Genomic DNA, 22,508 nt, shown 5'->3' on the forward strand with positions numbered 1-22,508 from the left:
ACAGTGGCTCTAGAAGATGTGTGAACACATGGAGAAGTGGTTTATGGAGGTAGAAGATATAAACCTGCCTGGGTTGGGAAGAGTAGGTTTAAGCCCAACACTGGGCTGAGATAGCACTTGTGCTGCCTTGTCCCATCTTCTGTTTTTTTCTATCAGTGCAACTTCCTATAAATTTCTTGGTGCACTGCCATTTGGTGCCTTTTTAACTGCTCTGTCTGTAAGCATGTGTTAATTCATACAGTTAATTCTTGCTTTAGAACAGTGTAAGAGGCTTTAGTGCAGTTACTGCTGAATCAAAGATATTTCTACATATGGCATGGTTCATTTTGGTATTGTAAGTACTAATGGCTCATTTTTTCTCCCCTCAAAAAAAGTCATTCACTAGATTCTATAGGAACGCTTTTATAAAAATAAAATTTACATTGATTCTCTTGATTCCACAAGACCACATCATTGTTTATAAAACTCAATTACCTTTAATATTAAAAAATACTTTAGGAAGATCTGATACGATAATTCAAACATTTTAGTCACTGATTCCCAGGCTCATACTTAAAACAGTTATTTTTACAAATATAAGCCAAGAGAAGGAAGTTAGTGTTCATGTGGCTTCCATCCTTCAGACAAAAAAGTCATTATTATGGCATAAAGAAAATATCCTATCAGGATAATGAATGTGCAGCCCACTGGCCCAATGCAAAACCAGGATGAAATGAAGCAGATCATCAGCAAAGAAATAAGAGTCCTGTAGCTAGCCAGAAACCTCAGACTGATTCTTGGTCCCGAGTTCTGGCTTGTTCCATCCTTTACCATGGGACTATACCTGATTTTCTGTATGAGGTGGGGGTTGGTAAGATGATAGCGACAAAGTCGACCAACAAAATCTTCCCTGGAGCAAAGCACATCCATCTGATCAGCGAACTGAGGTAAGAAAAGTTTAAACATTAGTACTCTATTGCAACTACTGTCATTAAATGAATGTAACTTACTTTACAATTTTCTTCATTTATAAGCTGTTGGTTGTAGGAAATGGGGGGGGGAAATCAAAATGCACTTTAAACAGTAGAGCTGCCTTGTATCTAACATACCTATAGGAAGAAAAGGATTTGCTTTTCCTGTTTGAGAAACATTCATTCTAAATGATACTTCATTGTTCACCAAGCATAAAGAATACAATTTAAATGTTACTTATTAATGTTTTGTGTAGGAAAGCAGAAGCAGGCATGATACTATTAGGAAATACCCATATAGAGCACAGTAAAGGAGACAGAGCAAGAACAAACCAAGTGTCGTATATGTGCAGGTGCAGTGAAGAATAGAAATTTGCAATGGAAAAATATAAAAAGAGGCACTGCTCTACTTACTCGTTCATTAAGCACTGAGGATAAACGAAATAGGAGGCGGACAAGAGTGGCATTTTCATAACTTCGGATGGGCTGAAGCTCAGTATCTCCTTGATACTGCACCTCAAATCTACGTAAGCCATTTATGATCTAGAAACAGGAAAATAAACCCTTTATCTTGTAGCTCACATCTGAAACACCTTTATACAGGCATCTCTCAGCTCCAAATAAACTGCATTTCTCTTGATATAGAAGGACAACTTGTTTTTTTAAGAACAATCTAGAGTAGCAATATGGAATCTTTCTTCTCTCACCTGGTACCTGCCAAGGGGTGTAAGAATAAGGCCATCCTCACTTTCAATGCAGTCTGGAAGCTGTTTTTTTCCATTCTCGTCTTGAGCTGTCCCACACTTCATCATCATCTGGGTCAGTTGGGCTTCATTCAGCTACTCAGGAATAACACAGTTCTAAAGCATGTGTTTGATCTACCCCCTTCTATTTAATTTATTTCTCCCTTCACAAACTCCTTAGCACTGGAAACCTTTGACAGCCAACACAGATACCAAGAACTGCTTAATAGCACCTTGGTTAGTCATTAAAAAGAGATAAAAGTCTCCAGATTTCTTATCTGTGCCTGTCAAATCTGAGAGCTGTTCTATGTCCCTTACTCCTCGAGCTGTCAAATAACTGTCTTCTCCTAGATCAATTCTGTATGAGGGAGTGTTCTCTCTGTTCTTTAAAGTTTAACTAAAGAAACAGACTGCTTCTAGTTTATCCATTTATCTATAGCTGCAGTCAAATGTTGTATTTTCATTGCTGATTGCATTCAGAAGATACCGGACTATTTTAAAATCAAAGCCATGCCTTGCCTGTTTGTAAACATGAGAACAGGCACAAGTAAAGAAACAGGTTTGGTATAAACTACACAGTCCAAAAGAGTGGTCACTTGAAACAAAGTAGCCTTGATATTTAGAAATTCAGAGCATCTAGTTCTACCTATAGAAAAGGGGTTTGAACTGGTCAAGTAAAGTCAAGCCTAGAAGACATTTACAACAAAAGTTGCTAGCAGGGTCTCTGGCTGGTTTTGTGACCCCCCACAAAGTAAAAGAAACAAGCATATTTTAGAAATCCTGACTCTTGTTCACACTGCCACATACGAAGTTCTTACAAAGATGTTACATACCTTAAAGATTTGGCACAAGTATTCCAATGCCTTCTCTAAATATTCATCTGTTTTTTTGATGCTATCTTGCCCAATTTCATCTAGGTCATTGCCTGTGTAGGAACCATTCATCTCAGAAGGTGTAAATCTAAACCATGAAAAGAAGGACTGGCTCGCCATTGTCTCTGCAGAATGGTCTGATATGGATTTTGCTGTTTGCTGTGCCTGACAAATTAACTGAGCCAGTTTTAACACCTAAAACACAAAAAAAAAATTGTGTGGGACAAAGGACTGCCAAGCACCTGGATAAAACTGCCTTGATACCTGGAAGTGAGAGTAGACTCACTCTCTTCGCTCATAAGGAATTGTGTTAATACCGGTAGTTGCATTTCCAATAGGGCAAAGGTAGTTCTTTGCTGTTGAAGCATTTAAACTTGAGTGCTTCTTAGCTTTTTTTTTTTTCCCCTCCTGCTATTTTCATCTGACTGGATGATAGGTACTAATCAATACACTGAATCAGAAGTTGACAGTAAGCATGTTTGAGAGGAAATAAAATATACTACTCCAATGCAGTAAGCTGTTACTACTTCTTTAGCAAATAGCAAGCAGATTTTTACAGCTATGCTGGATTGAGACCCCCTCGGGTTCCAGAATTCAGCATCAGTAAACTTAACTATACAGTAGTGCAGGGAAGTCTTCCACTTTGAACTTCTCATAACATGGATGCTCAGCACTGAGAAGCAACACCTGTCAAAGTAGAAAGATATGACAAGAAACTTGTTTCTTACCAAATTTCTAACTTCTGTGCCAAACATTTGTTTATACTGGAAGTCCTGTCCTTCCAGGCTGTACACATGACTCTTCACCTTAAATGAGGCATCTGTAATTGTTGGAGGCCAGGATGAGAAGAAGCTCCCACCAAGTGTGGGGCTCATAAAAAGTCGGTGTTGACGATGGGGAATAACAAGTTCTGGCTCCAGGAATAACTGTTCCCCTAGAATTTGAGAAGAGTAGTGAAGATGGATACGTTATACTCTGTTTTTTGGGGAGGGTCTAAGCTACAAAGTGTTCTTAAGTCTGCTGAGCAACTTGCTTTTAGGTAGGCAGGTAGTTCTAGGGGGAAAGAGGCCTTAATTACCTTTTTTTTTTCTTTTTAATCCTGTCTGCCCACAGCAGATGATGTCAGAGTGCATTTAAATGCAGACCATACAGACAGCATTTATGTCTGTACCTTTTTTTCAATAAAGGCAGTAGAGAATCATGACACTTAAGACATTAATACTTGTCAAATCTTGCCTCTCTCAACTTTACTGTATCCTAATTATGCTGAAGTGCATACAAGACTAGCTGCCTAACTATTTTGCTAAGTATTAGATACCTTCAGAGATATAAGAAGTTTTAATCCTGGGGTAAATAATCAAGTAGGACAAGTGTAAGAAAAACTAACTTTACCGTAAACACTCAATATACTGTTCAGTATTTTTTAAAGAAAAAAATTGGGGAATGAAGTCTAAATGATTGTGGTTAGAAAAGAACTACAGACATATTAAACCAATACAACAAATGTCTGTGAAGACACACAGACTTCTGAATGGCAAAACGGCGTGCAAAATGGGAGAGTAAATCTATTCACCTCAGTGCTTCTGAGGCAAGATGTACCCATTGTGAAGAAAGATTGAGACAAGACAGCATAAGATGTCAAAACATCCATTTACCTTTCAGGATCATTTCAGCTAGATTGGGCTGAGCAAAGACCTTGGCTACTCGGAACACCATGAGAGCATTTTTTGGACTGACCAAGTCTGTTCGAAGAGCTCTGTTCAGAAATCCTACAAACAGCTTAGTATACATAAGTAGGTTTTCTTGAATGAAGGCAGCCCTGTCAAAGTAAGTACAGGATTTGTGAGTACAGCTACTTAAACAATTGTTATTTTGTCTTCTGCCAAAAAAGTCATTAAGGGAATGTTTTATACCATCTCTGGAAAGATGGTCTATTTCCACTGAAACAGAAGAATACTCCTCCCAAAACAAAAGCTTGTGTTGTAACAATCTCAGATCTTGTAGGGGAAGGTAATTCAGGTTGGTGGATTCTTCCTGAAATTGTGCTGTTATACTCAGGATCTGCATAAACTTGAGGCTTGGTTCAGATTACTCACAGTTGCTTTCCTCCTTACCATTTCTCTGACACACTGCGAGGCAAGGGCTCTGTACTTTGTGGTGGCTTTTCTGGAGCATACCGCCAAGGCTGCAAGTAACTTAACCACATCTCAAGAACCTAAGCAAAACCACACATAAAAATACGTATCAATACTTTTTGGAAAGGAAGACAGAAAGGATTTCTTGTTTGTTTCTTTTAAACCTAGCGAATATTATCTTAATGACATCTACAAGTTTTTAGGAATAAACTGCTCTCTAGTAATCTGAGTATCTTTGAGAAAGAACTGAAAACACTGAGTGCATGTTTGTTAGGACCAATCTGGATTTTCTGTAATAGCCAGGTGAGACAGCACTCAAATAGCTTCTATAAAAAAAGAAAACTTAGTTGGTGGCTACATTTAAGGTGCATTTACCAGCTCTAATAGTGTTCACTGAATAATTCCTATTGAAGTAAACAATCAAGATGCTACATTAATAACATTTCAGCTCCTGTCTTCTACATATACATACCTACCACCCTGTGGAAACACAGTGGAGTCTTGATTGCACTGAAGCCAAGAACAGGTTTGTGATGGCCTCTGTAAACATTTCTGACATTCTGCCTTACACCTGTACTTCAATGCGATATAGCTAGCTATAGGCCTAGTGAGCAAGATCTAGCCCTGTTACATTCTGCATTTTTGAACTCCTACATTCATTATCAAGAGTCACTGTCTGATGCATTTCTTTTCCTGTTTGCAGGAGGTAATACATGCAGTATCTTGCTATCATAAGTTAATACTGTATTACTTTTGCTTGTGACCTATCCTATTAGATAAGATACTAAGAAACTGGGACCTATAAGAATGTGTCTGTTTTAAGATTAACACCTACTTCTTTTCAATCAACAGCCATTTTCAGTGTCAGGAAAAGCAGCCAACAACCTGTAGTAATTCTTACCAAGATCCATTCAACTTCCTTCTCATGTCTAATTGGCACTCTTTTTCTAACATTAAATGTACGTGTTATATAAAGAATTTCACTGCTCTAGAAAAACCCAAGATTTAAAGACCAAGAAGTAGCTGCTAAACAGCAATAACTAATTAGTTCTGTTGAGTACAGACTTAGGAAGAGAAGCAGCTACGTACTGCTCTGAAAGAGGCATCCAGAGGCCAGTGGCCAAAACAATGTTGCAGAAAGATATAAAGTTTCTCCTGGACAAACCGAGGAATTACAACCCTGCAAACAGATTCAAAGACAGTCACGTGTATAAATCAGCAGCAAATTAAAAAAAAAAAAAAAAAACAAAAAAAACCAAAAAAAAACAAAAACAAAAACAAACAAACAAACAAAAAAACCTAACCCAACACACTTCCACAAATGCAAATACAGAAAAGACTGACCCAAACTTGTTTTTTCTTTACTGAAGCTACTTCTGGCCATTGAATTTCAACTCTGAAACATAAACATAAAATTCTCCACTAACCTTGGCCAGAATACTCTGGTAGCATTTTATTTTCTCTGACTTGTGCCAAGATATAGACTAGTGTAATCGTAAGACATCCCCCCCCCTCCTGAGGTTGCCCCCCCCATCTAACAGATGTGAGAAACAATCCATTAGCTCTCATGTCCTTTTATTAATATACTTCTGTATTTAGCCATCAAAACAACCTAATTCAACCTCTTGGTGAAAACAGAGTTTTTCAGGGAGAACCTCTATATGTTTCAGAGACAAGCTGCTTATGTACCTACCTTTTAAACTCCTCGAGTGGGCTGGCTGTGTGGGAGTGGGCTGAAGGGGAGAGAGGCTCTGGTTTCAGACTGTTGCTGAAAGCATGCAGATGTTTCACAAGCAGTCTTACCACTAGCACATGCTCTTCAGTGGGCTTAAATGACTCCTAGATTCAAAGCAACAGACAGGAAGATAATGAGTATCATATGCTAAACATCCAGGAGCTAATTCAGGAAAATTATATCCTCATATTGAAATACGAGAAATGCTTCCTTCCTTCTAGGTTCTTCACCATAGTTTTGTGCCACCTGATTTTAGACAGACTTGCTCCCCAGGACAAGCTGCATCAATCTTCTGCCATCAGTTCATTAAGAAAGTATAGTGTATTTCTGGTAATGTGATTGTAAGGAAAATTATCTACAGTACTCTAATGCACTGAATTTCAGGCTAGCATTAAAGAACAGAATAACTTGTAAATTTCTACTTACCCCTTTCTGAAAAAAGAATATTCAGCCTTTCATTATGGTTATAAGTTCATTGCTGTGGACAGCACAACAGATCCTTTGTTTATGCTCTTGGCTTTACTGAGTTCTCCTTCCTATGCTGGTACTCATTTGCCTTATAAGAAAGAATAATCCTAGAAAGAGTTACGGTAAGAATAAGAACTGTTTCAAGTCCTGCATGATCCTGTTGCTTCTAGCATCATTATGGGTGGGAGTAGCACAAGGAGTGACGGTGAGCCACAGTGATGTTACTAACAGAAAAAGTGAGTGTATGATGTAGCAGGGTATGTGGTAACAAAGAGCTAGTTCTCCAGGGTGCCTAGCACCAGAGCTGGTCTGCTGCAGAATCTAGGGACAAAGCACTAACTAATTTCAGTCCACTACTGAAGACAGATTTCAAGATATCATTTGTATTCTAAGTTTCTTATGTTGCTGAAAAATTGAGAAGAATGTACATGAAAGAAAGATACAGCTGCAAGTATAATGGAAGATGCTGGAGGAATGTATTAGACACTAGCTGCAAGATGTTTCTAGGATGCCAAATGCAGCCATGCTGGGGTGAGACACTGAATATGACTGTAGGGGACTGGCAGGCATTTTTATACAAAAAGCTTCCATTTCTTAAATCCATTCAACAGTATTTTCAGTGCTGGGAGTGGGGAAGAGGGGGTGTGTCTCTGTGTGTGCTTTCTCTGCAATGCCTGAGGCAAAGCAGATGTGTTTTTACCATCTCTCAAGATTTTTACTACACTGTAAAATTTACTCCAGGAAAAGATTCAAGGCTTGATAAGGCAGTCATGTAGTACAGCCAGATTGGAGACTCTAAGAGAAGATAACCTGTTACCAGTTCTACTGAAGGCTGGTCTTGTGTTCTTGACAGTTCTTGGTAAGTCAGCTTATTTTCTACAGTTGTGAGAAGCTACTTGGTCCTAGGAGTTTAGATCAGGACTTCCAAAAGCAATCAGAAAGGTTGAGTACTCTGCTATAGGCCTTGAAAGGGTATAATTTAAAAAAATTCTAGGTTCCCCTTGAAGGTACCTTTTAAACTTACAAAACCACCAGTACCACTCTTTCAGTGCATCATTTCAGGTGATGCTGGTAGTTTTTCCACTTAGCAATTCTTAGAATTTCCTTTTAGCCTGGATCAGCACCCTTATCAGCATGACTGGTTTAAAAACTATTTTTCCTCACAAATATTTTTGTTGTCAAACCTTAACTTACAGGATGGATGCCATTCTTTTCTTAACACACTAATTCAATAAGCATGATAGTAAAAAAAATTTAAAGACAAATAGTAGTTCTTGGGTTTTTTTCTAAGCAGTACTCGAGATATCACAGCACTTCATAAAAAAAAAAAAAAAAAAAAAAAGGATTAAACAGCAGGAAAATTCCATGTAGTGCTAAAGAGCTTTATAGTATACTAAAAGCTATATAGTACATATGCTCAGCCTTCCCCTTTCCCAAAATGAAGACCCAATGAATAAAGGGCTGAAGTAGGGAAAGAGGAATCAGCAATCTGTTCCACCAGGAATGCTTTTGCATGCACATTTCCTGAACAATCTGCAAATGTGCCACGTGTGTGCTTTTGCAAGAAAGTCAAGTTCAGTTCACCACTACAGATTTAGTACTATCCAATGACACTTCACTGGCTAAAAAAACCTACCTTACCTTAATTTTAGGTGACAGCCATGCAAATGCTGATCTCTTCCATGCCAGGTTTGCTTAAATGACTAGGGTGTGAGGGGCTGAAATCTGCCATCAGTAGAGCCAGTTTTGGGTGTCAAAAAATGTCAGCGTAGCTGATAAGCCTCTTTCTACAATGCATTACAGGAATGCATCTCTAAAAATGGAGTTCCCAATTAGTCCTCATAATATGCTAGATTTTAGCTATTTTCTCCATGATAATACCTCTCGGTATCTGTTTTCACTGAAAATTTAGTCAATCTCAGTGCAGTGTTCTCAATCAAGTTGTAAAACCACACCTGAGGAAAAAGCTGCTGTACAGCTAGCACCACTACACTTTGCAGATTATATGATGGAACAAGATTTTTAAAAAGGAAACAAAATGAAAAGATGATAATACTTGGTATGCGTGGAAGGCCTGGTAGCTGGATTGGGCAGGACTACCGTGGTGTTTACTGGAGATACTGAGTCGGTAGTGGAGAACCTCCAGCTGAGACAACAGAAACAAAAAGGAAGGGGGGGAGGGAAAAAAGGAGAGAAGAGAGCAAGAGAAAAAAAAAAAGTGAGAATGAGCCCAAGGAAGAAGGGTGGGGGGAAAAAATGAACATTCACAAATACAGTTAGGGACAACATATCACAATAACAACTGCAGCCACAGTATCCTCTTCTTTCTGGTGTTCAGCAGATTGATTCCACAGTATTTCATACCCTTTATCAACCGGGAGCAGGTGTCAAAAAAAGTATAGCTGTAAGTGGCTGTGGCTGTTCTCTTTGCTACCCTCACAGCAAGTACTGGCAGAGGATAGGGAGCTTTTGTCAAATAAACTCCCCATTTCAGAAGTTAACTGAACTGCAGCAATAAGGACTTACACACTGTTGCAGTGTTTTATTAAATAATGAAATAAGCACATTCAATATTCTGCAAGCTTTTTTAATACTAGTTTGAAAACTGTCATTTCTTTCTGTGCTGCTGGAGAAGCAGGGTTTGTATACTGGGAAGAAACTCACATTGATACTTTTTTCATTCCAAGGAACAGGAAGAAAAAAAGTTTGGCTTTTAATAACCATTGTGAGCCTATCCAGTAAGTTTCCAGTTCAGAAAAATCCTCTGTCTACTCAGACCTCATTTAGAAAGGCTGCACGTCTTGTGAATTTCCTCAGAAGAGGAAATTACTTTTACTATTATGGAAACATCGTGTGTATAAAAAGGCAAAAGACATACCTAACATACAGTGTTACATGCTGATGCAAAAGGCATCTTGCCTTAACACTGAAATCTCTGCAAGCCTCAGCCCAATCCCCTCTTGGATGAGTAAGGTAAAGAGTACTTTTTGACAATGTGATGGTGAAGAGGATACTGTAGCAACAGTGACACAGATGTATGAAATTAATGAAAAAACATAAAACAAAAAATGTACACTATACAGATCCCAATGACTACTGTCACGCATCTAAACTAACTCTCCAGATCACACCTCTGCTGCCTTTGAACGGCCCTTACCCAGTCTCCTCTAGTGCCAGTTTGGTATCTTTTGGTTTGACACTCTTAGAGTGGCAAGATTGTCCCTGTAAGCTCCCCACTAGCTCAAACACATCATCTGCTTCCTAACAGATGGAACTGTTTCCTGCCAGAGGAAACAGAGAGAGCTTGTAGTCTAATGGATGTTTTACATGCAGTGCTGGAATCTGTGGCACCTAGCATTGGAAGGTCAGGAAGCATTGCATAAAGTTTGATAAAACAAATTCTTTTTAAGGGTTCATTGTGATTACAGCAGAAGGGAATAGGAAAAGAGATGCTGCACGCTTGGGCTTCGGATCATCCAAGAAGAAAAAGCAAATAGACAATGTAAAAGAATGGGAAAATAGTTGAATTAATGGGGAAAAAAAATGAAATTCAGCATAGCAAACAGTGTCAACCTCAGGTTCACACCAGACCCAGAAAGAATTCAAAGCAGTAAAGCAGAAAAGTAGTACATCTTCTCAAAAGAAATGATTTAGTATTCATTCCCATTCTACTATCTTCTACTTGTAAAGAGAAGTCTGTGATGACATTAACAAGGTTTAAGGAAAATCTATCATTCCTTGAGGCACTTCACAGGGAAGTTACATATCTGGGATCTGGCTTGGCCCATCAAAGCAAACAAGTCTGGCTGCTGGACAAAGAAAGAGCAAGTTCTGTGGATCCTCATCCCACCTTCCAATACAGGTATGTAGCCATTTCAAGTCACCGATGGTCAAACAGGTCTGGATCCAGGGATAAGTGATCACTAATTAACCCTCCTTCCAAATGCACAGAAGGCTAAATGGAATCAAGTGAACCTGCATAATTATTAATAATTTTAAGAATAAGGCTTAGGGTGATCTTGGGTTGCCAGTCAAGCCCTTTAACCCTTATGTTAAAACAAAACTTGCATTTCTGTATATTCTACTTTCTCATTTGAGGAACTGTGAAGCGCACTATTCTCCTTCAGCCTACCCTGAGAGTAGTCTACAAAGCTTAGTTTAAGCATCACAGGCTTATGAACAGTCCTGTCCCCAACAGATCTGAAACCTTTCCTCAGTTCTGTAGGAGGGATCCTTCATCCATTTATGGATGTCATGGGGAATTCCAGTCCCCTATTCAGGTGTTCTAACCCCCCAAGACTTTTCTACATGCCCATGATTGCCCATGTCCCCTCAAAGATGAAACTACAATACTGCCAGGGAGTTATGGCCTCAAGCTGTGGCTCAACACACCTTGTGGAGGATCCTGAAGAGATGATTTTGGAGAACTTTAAGCTCTACCTAGGCCCTATTCCACCATAACATTGCTAGTCATTGTCTAGAACTGCTGCTCCCTAGTGTTAGAAGAGAGCATCTGAAATACAGAGGGTGAACAGAGGAGAGAAGTTTAAAGCAATCGTTATTCCTGGCCTAAGTACAGCGCTTGATGCACAAAGACTGGACAGACAGACAGACCAAAGGTACTTCAAGCAAAGCCTTTCCATCACAGGTGCACAGCCATGCTGCTGGGAGTCCCAAGTGGAGACTTTGCAACAGTAGTGAGTTTGCATTTTGACCTCAAGAATAAAAGACAAACCCCATCACGCTTCAGCTCTCCAATGTTTTTCCCTAGCAAAATATAAATATGTTATTTTATAGCCTGTGGAGTGAAGGATTAGAATTTCTCAGTCAATCAACTCTCATATTGCTCTTTCACACAGGAATAAATCCTGAGTAGCTCTTTATATTTCTCTCCCCTTCTATGAAAGTTCCACTGTGACCCAGAGGGAATTCAGAGGATCAACATTTTCTCCTTCAAATTCCCTTTACATTTATAATGCCTTTGATCTTAGCCTCCCCAACACTTACTTCGTTTTTTACATGCAGTAGTTTGTTAATGAACAGGCCACCACAAACTGCTTAATACACTGTTTTATCTGAGCAAGAGCTTGTAAGATATTCTGAACTCTATAGCTACAGAAGTGCTTCTGACACCATTATGGTGAAAAGCGTGTTTTAGTATATGAAACAACAGAAATGGCTTATTCACTTAACACTGAAGGACAGTTCAGTAAGATTTCCTTTTTTAATTTGGATTTATGAAAAAGATGCTTACAGATCTTACAAATTATTAATTGGTATTTCAGTAACAGTTGCTATCACTGCTGGAGATCAACTTTAGCTATTTTTTAGCAGCCATGTTGCCCCAGTGGGATTTAACACTACGGTTTTATAGTGGCATTGTCATTAGTGGTTTGATTATTGGTGTTCAGATTGTTGTGACCATCCCACAAACTTGTCTTTTACAAAAAACAAAACAAAACCAACACAACTTCTGCAATGAAGGCAAATCTGGATGACACACTTATTCACAACATACTTCATAACTGTATTAGCAATTCTGACACACTCATGTAAATACTCTGATAAGTTATTTCTTTCCTTTGGACAAATATACAAAAAAAATTCTCCATAGAATATGAGATTTACCCAAAGATAAGAGGTCAACCATCAGATGATGCTCATGAATGAAGTACCAACTATTACCTTGACATGAGGGGACTGCATTTTCTGATACATTTCCAGTGAATAATGATGAAGCCACATTTCAACAAAGATCTGCAAAACAAGTATTTTCTCAGCTAGGGAAAGACAAATAATCCAGGAGTTGTCAGTCACAAGCTAGGTGACTAAGGGAAGACCATAGCATGTAATTTGAAAACTAAATTGTACTTGTAAGTAGACAGCCACCTACTCGGACATGTTTCAAGTTATCATCACGTCAATGCAAATGACTGAGTTAGCATACTGTTAGCACCTGCTAAACATCAATAATTCAGTTCAGCAACATGGTAGGAACTTGTTTCAGAACAACTGTTAAGTTCAGATTCTCCCTTCCCTTCCCCTGGTGTTGACCAGAACCAACTTCTCTGTGCTCAACCTTTGCTTAGGCCATAGAATTTATGTAAGACTAAAAAAAAAAGAAAAAAAAAAAAAAATCAGTTTAGAAACTTTTCTGGAAAAAGTTACCCAAATGCTTGAGACCAGTTGCTAGATATGCAATATAAAAAAAAAAGATTAAGTGCTGTTCTAAATTACAACTTAACAGTTTCACGGTGGTCGTTTGTTTCACTAACTGCACTGCTCAATTCCAAAATCAAGCTAAAGCAAAACGGCATAACTGTCTCTGGTTTCAAAAGAAGAGTCTCCTCAGTTTGCAGCAAATGTTGTGGGGTGTTTTCTTCCTTAAATCCAACTTACCTGAAGCAGTGTTTCTGATCTCCAGATCTCCTGGGAAGCTGGGTCAGCATTCACAGAAGGCTGATGGGCAATGTGCCGTTTCAGCAAGCTGGTGTGATGCATGCCATAGGAAGTGAAAGGCACTGCTGGAGACCTTTAAAGACAAATGAATGGAAATACTGAAGTCAGTAAGCCTCGGTACAGGGAAATATATTGTTGCTTTTAATCACCGGTTTATAAACTGGAAGTCTTTGAGAAGTAAAACTGCACAGTTTAAACTTCTGCCACGTGTTATAATTACTAGTCACTTTAACTATAAACAAATACTACATCACTATTCATACTGCATTGAACCAGCTTTACATGGATATGACGTTACGTTCAATAATACGTGGTTTTTTACTTTCTCCTTCAGTTCGTTTTCTTTCACTCTGCCTTCCATATTCATAACTCACCTGATCTGTGTTTTCCCGTGTATATGCTAAGGCACAACAGACCATGGAAATTGATATTTGAAATGTATTTAAAATGTGGTTATCTAAAATATAATGACGATTTATTTTCACATTTGTATAAAATTGCTAATATTGGTAACATTTTATAAATTCAAGTAGCAAAATGGATTTTGAAAATGTGCAGTTTCACACACTTAGCCATTACAAAGAACAAAAGACTGGGTGCTTGTATGGAAGAATCCTCACTTTAACTTTGTGACTTTGTTTTTATGCCATTATCACAGAGACATACAAAACTTCAGTGAAGTGCTCAAAAATCTTTCATCCGCTTTCTTCCAGTTGTGGCTAAATAGCCTGATCTATTACCGTACAAAAGTTACCTGAAATGCAGTCACTCATTGTATGATCTGATTACTAATATGTGTCATGGCTTTTTACATCAGAAGTTATGAACTAAGAAACCTATGAGCACCATCAGTCTGCAACAAAGCCACAGACATGGTCCTGACACAGCAATTTCAAAGAACTGCAAAATAGGTAATGAGAGCATTAAACAATTAAAGGTGGCAACCTCAGAACTGAAATAAAACAACCAATTGCCAAGTTGCGTGGCTTTATAGCAGCATTATTGAAAGATGCAAGTTTCCTTGTAACAGTGGTTATCACCAGTGCTGTCTTTACCACATACCATATGTATCTGAAGATAGTAAGAACTACTCTCAGGTACAGTCAGATTTGTCCTACTCCTGTTGCAGAGCACAAACCACAATTGGAGTTGTTGAACTGATGAACTTCTGTTGCTTGTATATGCCTTTTCCACTCCAATAGCTACGTTTCAGACTTTCAAATTAAACCCTTAGGGTAAAATGAAGGGAACGTAAATCTTTAATTTTTGTAATTATGTAAGTACATACAGATCATAAAGAGCAGAGGTGTTTTCTACTTGTTAGAAATTTTGTTCCACGAAGCTGTATTGTATAAGCTCTGTTCCTGCACTTTGCCTCTGGCACTGCAGTCATTACCTGGGAGTGGGGGAAGGGATGGCTCCCCCAAGATTTGAAGAAGGTGGAGGAAGGACACTTCCTTCTGTGGGTAGGAAACACTTCAGGTATGTGTCCACCAAGATGAAATAAGCACTGTTGGAAGGGCTGACATGATGGGTGACAGGTGAATTCTGAAACAGACCCACAGGATATACCCAGAATTATATTCTGTTACTTTAAGCCACTGCTAGGGAGTGTCTGCTACACAGCTGGACCCATTTAGTATAAATAAGCAGAAGCCTAGTGGTTATAGAGGGTGAACTGAAAACAAAGACACTTTGGAGCAAAGGTAAAGTAACTTACTGTAAGAGAATTATTGATGTAGTAGTGAATGTAACCATGTATGAGAAGAGTGCGGTGTTATACAGCACAGGTAGCAACAGGAAGAGGAACCAAATAACCAGATGGTATAATACAAAGCTGTGGTTGTGACTGTATAAATGGTGATATTGGATAGAGAGGTAGGAAACCCATCTGGAATCCATCGCCTGCTCCGTGTTGGCATGTTGTTGGACAGACTGCTTGCTGGTATATCTAAGGTGGGTATTTTATTATCCAGTCTTACATCACCAACTGAACCAAAGCAATAACACATTCTAAAAGTACAAATAAAACTGCTGTTAATTTAGCTGGACAGCATCTCAGCAGGCTCTTAAAGCATTGTGAGGAAAGGCTAAAACTATTTTGAGGGAAAAATTGAAAAAGGTACTTACCTTCTGTGTAATCAAACTAATTGCAAAGTAAAACATGTAATACTCAAATGGATCTGGAAGAACAGAGTCAAGGATCAGATAATAAAAAACAGGTAAAACCGTTAGGTATCTGGGGATGCTGACTAGACATTGAATTTTTATTTTGTCAATGTTAAATGAATTTGCTAGAGCTTAACAGCAAATTAAACTTTGCCTTTTTGCTTTCCAACTGACTCAAACATTGGTAATTGAGGTCTTCTCTATGTGGCAAGGTGTGTTTGCATTACTCTTCCTAGCACACGTGACTATCTCAAACTGAAACCAGTGCGGCAGCAGCTAGTCTGCTTCCAACAAGTACACTAGCTGCAAAGTTAACGTGCCCTTTTTCGTTCTTATCCCATGAACTGAGAAGCTATGAGAAGAGAAATTGTGAAATACAGGCTCTATTGAAATCACTGGGAATTTTGTTGTTGAGTTGAGTAAGGCCAGAAATTCCCCCCAACGGGTTTATAAGCAGAGGCCAAATTTATTTTTCATTGGAATCTGAACATTTCTAATCAGCTGAAACTCTTTGGCACAACCATGACTTACCACAGACACATAACACATATACAACACAAATGCTTGTAATCTTGCTTAATATTTAAAAGGAATTAAATATCGAACTGTTAAAAGGATACTAAGAGCCAAGTTCAAACCTAAACCACCAGAGGAAGGAAACTGGACTTTGTTGTGGTATAAAGAGCATTCTGGTAGGACCTGCTCTTGTATTGAAGCCTTCACGGGGCCCTGAAAGATAAAGTAATGAAATATTAATCTAGCTACTCAGCATACTTGCAGGGTATGTTTTCAGATAGTGAAGTTCTGCTGCATTCCTGGATTCTGGAATGATACCTACATTCACTCAGTGGGACTTTACTGCATTGCAGTAGTTCCTTGTGCAAATGCCTACTCTTTAGATAACTGCCAACTTGCTCACTGAAAATGAATATCCAGTATAATTAAATAAAAAAGAAAAAAAAAAAGAGCCTTCACCAAGACTTTTCCAGTTGAAGTGGGAGCAGCAGAAGATTGGTGTTTGCCTGATGGTTCTGTTATGGCAACTGAACTGTGGACCTGCAATTACTGTATACTTAAATGATGTTTCCTTTTGTTAAAGACTGTAGAACTATCAGAATCAATTTCTAGATAGCAGCTAGCTGTTAGCAATCAAAGAAACATAGTGAAAATTCTGCAGATAAACATTTTTGTTTGAAATCTCATACTTCATATCCAGGATAGCAGTTAAGTCTTAAAACATGTGGGCACTAAGAGCAGTCAGGGAAGGCACTGCCCTGTGATAAGCTTGGAAAATTCTTTTCAATCCTGCAACTACTGGTAACCAAGATAAAGCACACAACTTTCTCTAGGGACAGGGTAAGAATTGCCATGCAGCTTTCTTGGCTGAACAGCACAAATACCTATGTACTGACAACCACCACCTCCTACAAAGTTTATGGCTGGGAACTCTCCTCCTCTAGCAACCATTTAAAGAATCGGGTATGCTCTAAACCTGGAGCACTGAGGCTGTACCTTGGCCTATACTGAACCATATGTATGAAGTGTGTGCAAATTCCAATAGGTGCAATAACTACATACTCTTCTCGCACATTTTTCAGTTACTCACTGGAAGATAAGAGACGGGGAAATCATATCTGTATTCCTCTGCTTGGAGTTTGTAAACCAGTTTCATCATTGGGCCACTACAAACAAGCATCAGAAAGAAAATCCATGGTAAGTACCCTCTCCTGTTTCACTTTTGTGAACTTATGTTTGCACAATGGAGAAAGGTCAAACACTGGTTATTTGTTCACTGTACACTTTTTAATCTGGTGAAATTAATGAGTTTACCTGGGATCCAAGAAATCCAAAGCCACTGAATATTCAGTAGGATTTGTTCTTCCTTGCAAACAGCGAAGATTCCAGCCTACGATGATGCCATCCAGGCTACCAAAAATACTCTCCACCAGCCATGGGAAGATGCCATGTAGTTCCTTTATGGAAAACAAATAGTTAATGTGTACAAGTCCTCACTTGGACAACACCTATTACATGTACTAGACTGCAGAAAGACACTGTCTGGCAGCTGTTTATGACTGTTCCCAGATCATCACTGGGTGGAGCTTCCATTCAAAAGAATGTATTATAATATGGCGATTACAGGAAATCTATGCTGATTTCTGATCCTACTGAAGTCTCAGTGATACTCATCAGCATCACATGCAATTACTTGTCACATTTTAAAAACTATTTTTTCTTGTAAACTGTGGCCAAAAGGTACTAAGGAAGTGCAGTCAACTGAAACAATCTTGTAATTACTAGAAAAGGTTTTTAACTTTTGGGAAACACTGGATTACCACAGTTTCACCTGGGGTCTCGATTAGAGAAATGGAAATAAAGTAAATAGTAATATGAGAAAAAGCAAATTCTCCTGAAATATGCAGGGCAGTGAGTTTCTGAATCGGCAGCGACCGCTCACCTTGGCAGGAAACTCCTCGATGACCGTCTCCAGATCGTGGCACCTCTGAACAAACGGTTTGTTTACACAATCTGCCTTCAAAGTGGCCTGTTACAAATCATAAGGGAAATCAGATCACTGTTGCCAGAAAGGCCAATATTTATCACGGCCATGAAGTATAACACCCCCCTCCCCCCCAGTTACGCCGCTCCTCCGGTACAGCACTTCTGCTGATAGGGCTGAAGTGACACTGACCGACCCGGCAGCGTCACGGGTAGGTAAGAACGCCGACAGTTAACCAGAACCCGCCCACCCACCAGCAGGAAGCTGGGCTGCTGCAGGTGCGGGCCGGCCATGCCGCCTCTCCCCGCGCCCGGCGGGCCTCGCGCTGCGGGAAGCGGAGCGGAAACGGCCGTTACCGCTTCCCGGCGGGGCCGCGGCGCCGGCGCGGCCGTTCTGCGTCACCACCCGCGCCACGGTGACGACACCCGCTGCGGTCAGCGCGCCTGGCTGTGGAGGGGAGCGCGCTGCTGTTGCCGTGGTGACAGCTCCGCCGTTTCTCCTCCAACATGGCGGCGCTGAGAGCGCGCCCGCGCGGAATCGGGCCCTCCCCGGGCGTCCCTGCGGGGGTTTCGTTTGCGGGCACGTCTGGAGGGCTGTTAAAAATTAACGGTATCGCAAGACAAAGGGGCCCGCAGTCAGGCAAACCCGAAGCAGCTCGGGGTTTTGTGGCGGTGAAGCTGAAGCCATCATTTGCTCAGACGCTGGCGTTTGGAGAGGGCGTCTTGTGAGCGAATTAAAAGCAGTGTGGACAAAGGCAGACCTCATGGATAACACGTTTCCTGACTGTTCAAAAGAACGGTTTTCATCCAAACCATGGCTGAATTTAAAAATGATGCATCAGAAGAACATCACAATACTGTGGAGGAAAAGTGGGATTTTTAAATTAGAAGTGTATTAAATGGCCAGAAAACTACATCAGAAAATGAGGCAGCTATGACATCAGATTCTTAGAAATGAGACCTGTATACATCACTTGAGCTATAGGAAACAGTAATTCCACATTCTAACTTAAAATAATTGATAAAGGAAGCTGAAGTCACCAAGGAAAATACCTGGCTACAGAGATAATGATAATTATTTCTCAGTGTTTATGGAGAGCAAAAGAAGTCCTTGTGATGGTAGTATCCCACTGGTGGACAGAGAAAGTAAGATGGTAATAATGCAGAAGAGTGTTTGATACGTGCTTATGATTCATATTTAGAAGGAAGCAAGGTGATGCATTTAATTTCAAAGCTCCAGTAATTTCTGTGGGGTGGGGGTGGGGGCGTGGGTGGGGAAGAGAAAAGGGCAGAAAAGCTATCTGCTGCTCGTTTTTTAAAAAATTGGGAATTTGGGGGAAATTCTGTAAAACCGGAGGAATGCTCATGTCGTGCCAGTTCTCAGAGAATTCCAGTCAGAGGTCTAGAAAATAATAATTAATTTTCTAAAATACCAAAGACAGCTATATAATTGGCAGCAGTAAGCATGATTACAGGAAATAATCTTGCTCAGACAAGTTTGTGACAGGATTTACAGAATTTTGTCAGAAAAGATCAGTGTGGGTAAAATGTAGATTATCGTTTTGATTGGTTTCTGTGAGGATGTGCAGGAATAGTTGAGTGAAATGGTCTGGTTTATGTTGTGTAGGAGGTCAAACAAAATGATGTGGCCTCGTACTCCACTGCTGTCATTAACATTGAAACAAAGCATAAAAAACTGTTAGAACAACAGAGGACCATCAGCTCTGACCCTGCAAGGTGACTTTATTCAGCCAGTTTAACAGGATTATTTACCAGTGTAAAATGATTCAATATTTACATAAATGTTTACAGAATCAGAATTAAAAATGGTACATTATTTCTTGGTATTGACATACGCTTGCACTCCAATCTCCTTTTCCTAAACTGGATCTCAAAACTGCTTTTTGATCTCAGTGGTGAGTTAAGAGGAAGGCAGGCAGCAGAGCAATCCAGTTCTGACTGCTGAAAAGACAAATAAACAGCTTTTCAGACAGCCCCATTTGGAATTCTACCGGGCAATTGATTTGCTTATTCCTTTCCTTTTTTATATTATGTATGATTATTTTTTTTAAAAAACAAACGTCCAGTATTTTGAATGTAGCAAGCTGATAAGAGATGACAGAATTGTTCTTGGACACGTACAAAAGTGTGATTGAATAGAACGGTATGAGGTGTATTTGCTGTGATACATGTCCTGGGTGGGACACTGGCCATGTTTTAAAAGTGCATTTGCAGACGGAAACAGTCTCTGAGTGAGTGAATGCTCTTACTTGAAGTGTAGGTCCCTCCTCCAGGTGGGGATAAAGAGCTATTTTAGCTTCAGAAAAAGCTGTTGGGACTTGGCAAAGCTTCTTCAATGTGTTTGTTCAGCTATAAAAGTTATGGGTATGATTGCCAGAAGTTAAGAAAACAGTAGATGTGGTGTATTGTGAGTGAGAATTGGAGAAAGAAAACAACAATAAATAAATGATTAGGTGAATCAGTGGAAATAAAACAATGGAGGTGCTTGGTAGGGATGGCTCAGTAACACTTGTGCAAGTTAATAAAATAGCTACACGGGAAAAATGTATCCAATTATTTTAAGAACTAGAGGAACTGCTGAAGAGAAATGTGGAATGACAGTCTCTTTATAGGTCTGTTCTGGAGCCTACTGAAATCAATGGTATAGGTCCATTACCACTCTTACATGTAGCATTTTTAAATGTATATATCAGGATTGTATATGTATTTTTTCCCATTTTGCAGATGGAGAGACAGAGGCTCAGAAAAGTTATGTCACCTGCTGATATGTCACTTACCTAGGTTTCCTTTCTCCCAAACTATAGCTGTGTAAGCCATGGCAACAAGAAGTGCTTTTTTATTTTGTTGATATGTTTTTTTCTGAGAGGAATATTCCTGAGTTAATGGGAGGTTGAGCTGTTTTCTGAAAGTATGAACTCCATTCTGGTGCTCGCTCAACGTTATCATTCAGTTTGTGAGAGGTTTCTGTTAGACAAAGAAGTATGGAGCTGAAGTGACTAACTTCAGCTATGCTAACACTTCTCCTAGGTAGCTTCAAAAGTAAGTGAGCATTTTGTCACCTTGGTGCAATCACTACAGCATTACAGTTTCAATCAAACTCTACAGAGATAATGAAGTTCATATAATTGCCATAAAGATGAATGAGTCAGTAGAGCACAAGCAATTTGTGCATACTTGAGTGAGCTAATACAACACTCAGTACCAGAAAATCCACTAGGAAAAGAGACTCTGTAAATCCTCCAGTGGCAGCTTGCACCATTACTGATATTCAGGTTAAATATTTGGGATATGTAAGAAACCAGACCTATGTGGTTCTGGCGCTTGCAATACTGTGTCTGGAGCTCATACAGCCTTCTTTTCTGAAAGCAGTACTAAAAAACTTCAAATTAAATCATATGGGGCTTCCACTACTTTTTACAGACTTCAACTGGAAGTTTGGGTACAGAAGGAGTATTATATCAATGCTTTAGTAAGTGGCTTATCCACTTTAAAATGAAGCACTGTTTGTAGTGAAAGATGCCATCTTTTATAACGCTAATGGATATCAGAGGGAGAAATGGGCTTTTGGACACTCTCTCTTCTCTTGAAGTCTGACTCAGATGCAGCAACGACAAGTTCAAGCTGAGTTACTGTAACTTTAGCCTGATTATGTTAATCAATGATTCTGAGAGAAAAAGATAGTTTAGAAATAATCTAATTTAAAGAAATAGCATAGGTTTCTGGTAGACCTGTTGCTTGTGTAGGATTAATTTAATCTCTTCCTGTAAGAACAGGTTAGAGTGTCATAATACTGAAGAACTGCCAAATGTTTTCTTTTGGCTGGGTAATTGTTTGGGTGCTGATATGTCAGAGATGGATGAAGTTATTAGAAAACATACAGTCTGTTCAGCTGTGATGGGAGCAAAACCAGGCTAGCAGTTAATGAGAACTCAGCTGGAACAGAGCCTGGAGTCATATAAGTGAGGAGAAAAGGGGAATTTTCAGAACTGTGGTAATGTTTCTGGTCCACCTGAAGCAACTTCTCTTTCCAAAGCTGTTCAGCTCATGCAGAGATCAACATTATACTGTCCCCAACATGCACAGACCTGCTGAGGCTGTAAGCCAGTTTCACATGGAAAGATGGGGCTTCTTTTGTAGTCTGAGAAAACATTAACCCACTTCATTGTATGGAAGGGCTTCTCTTCTGAATGAAACTTCAGCAGGCTCTCAGGATATGTTTAACCATTGCAGGGCAATGTGTCTGCATGTCTGCCTACTTTTAGTGTATAGCTGTTTGAGCAGTCTATTGTACGTTTAATTTATTTAACCAGGACAAATATTTTAAATATTAAACTTCTCTCTCAGAGTAAATAAATACAAATCTAGTAGCAAGATCATACAGAAAACTATTGATTTTCAAAGGATAGGACTTTCTGTGGATACCTCTAAGGATTATAAAGATTAATCCTTAAGAAATA

At 39.4% G+C, this 22,508-nt stretch overlaps 1 protein-coding gene across 4 annotated transcripts; it reads right to left on the reverse strand.

Moving 5' to 3' along the window:
- Positions 1-453: 453 nt before the first annotated feature.
- On the reverse strand, positions 454-18,414 carry SMPD4 (sphingomyelin phosphodiesterase 4). Of its 4 annotated transcripts, none has more exons than XM_042805265.1 (19): positions 18,286-18,414; positions 17,990-18,076; positions 17,362-17,504; positions 17,138-17,213; positions 16,170-16,260; positions 15,493-15,545; positions 14,759-14,910; positions 13,303-13,435; positions 12,589-12,660; positions 8,960-9,049; positions 6,394-6,539; positions 5,790-5,880; positions 4,680-4,780; positions 4,221-4,384; positions 3,294-3,499; positions 2,527-2,760; positions 1,658-1,789; positions 1,365-1,493; positions 454-921 (listed from the first exon to the last, which is right to left on the reverse strand). In XM_042805265.1, the coding sequence occupies exons 1-19, from the start codon at positions 18,322-18,324 to the stop codon at positions 595-597; spliced, it is 2,466 nt and encodes an 821-aa protein (XP_042661199.1). In that variant the 5' UTR covers positions 18,325-18,414; the 3' UTR covers positions 454-594. The 4 variants fall into 4 exon arrangements, with proteins under 4 accessions (XP_042661199.1, XP_032857339.2, XP_032857338.1 ...); XM_033001448.2 differs by having other exon boundaries at positions 16,152-16,260; XM_033001447.2 differs by lacking the exon at positions 18,286-18,414 and adding an exon at positions 18,224-18,241 and having other exon boundaries at positions 16,152-16,260.
- Between the last annotated feature and the right edge of the window lie 4,094 nt (positions 18,415-22,508).

This window comes from Tyto alba, unplaced genomic scaffold, assembly GCF_018691265.1.
Source record: "Tyto alba isolate M040663 unplaced genomic scaffold, T.alba_DEE_v4.0 Super-Scaffold_44, whole genome shotgun sequence".
Taxonomy (NCBI): Eukaryota; Metazoa; Chordata; class Aves; order Strigiformes; family Tytonidae; genus Tyto; species Tyto alba.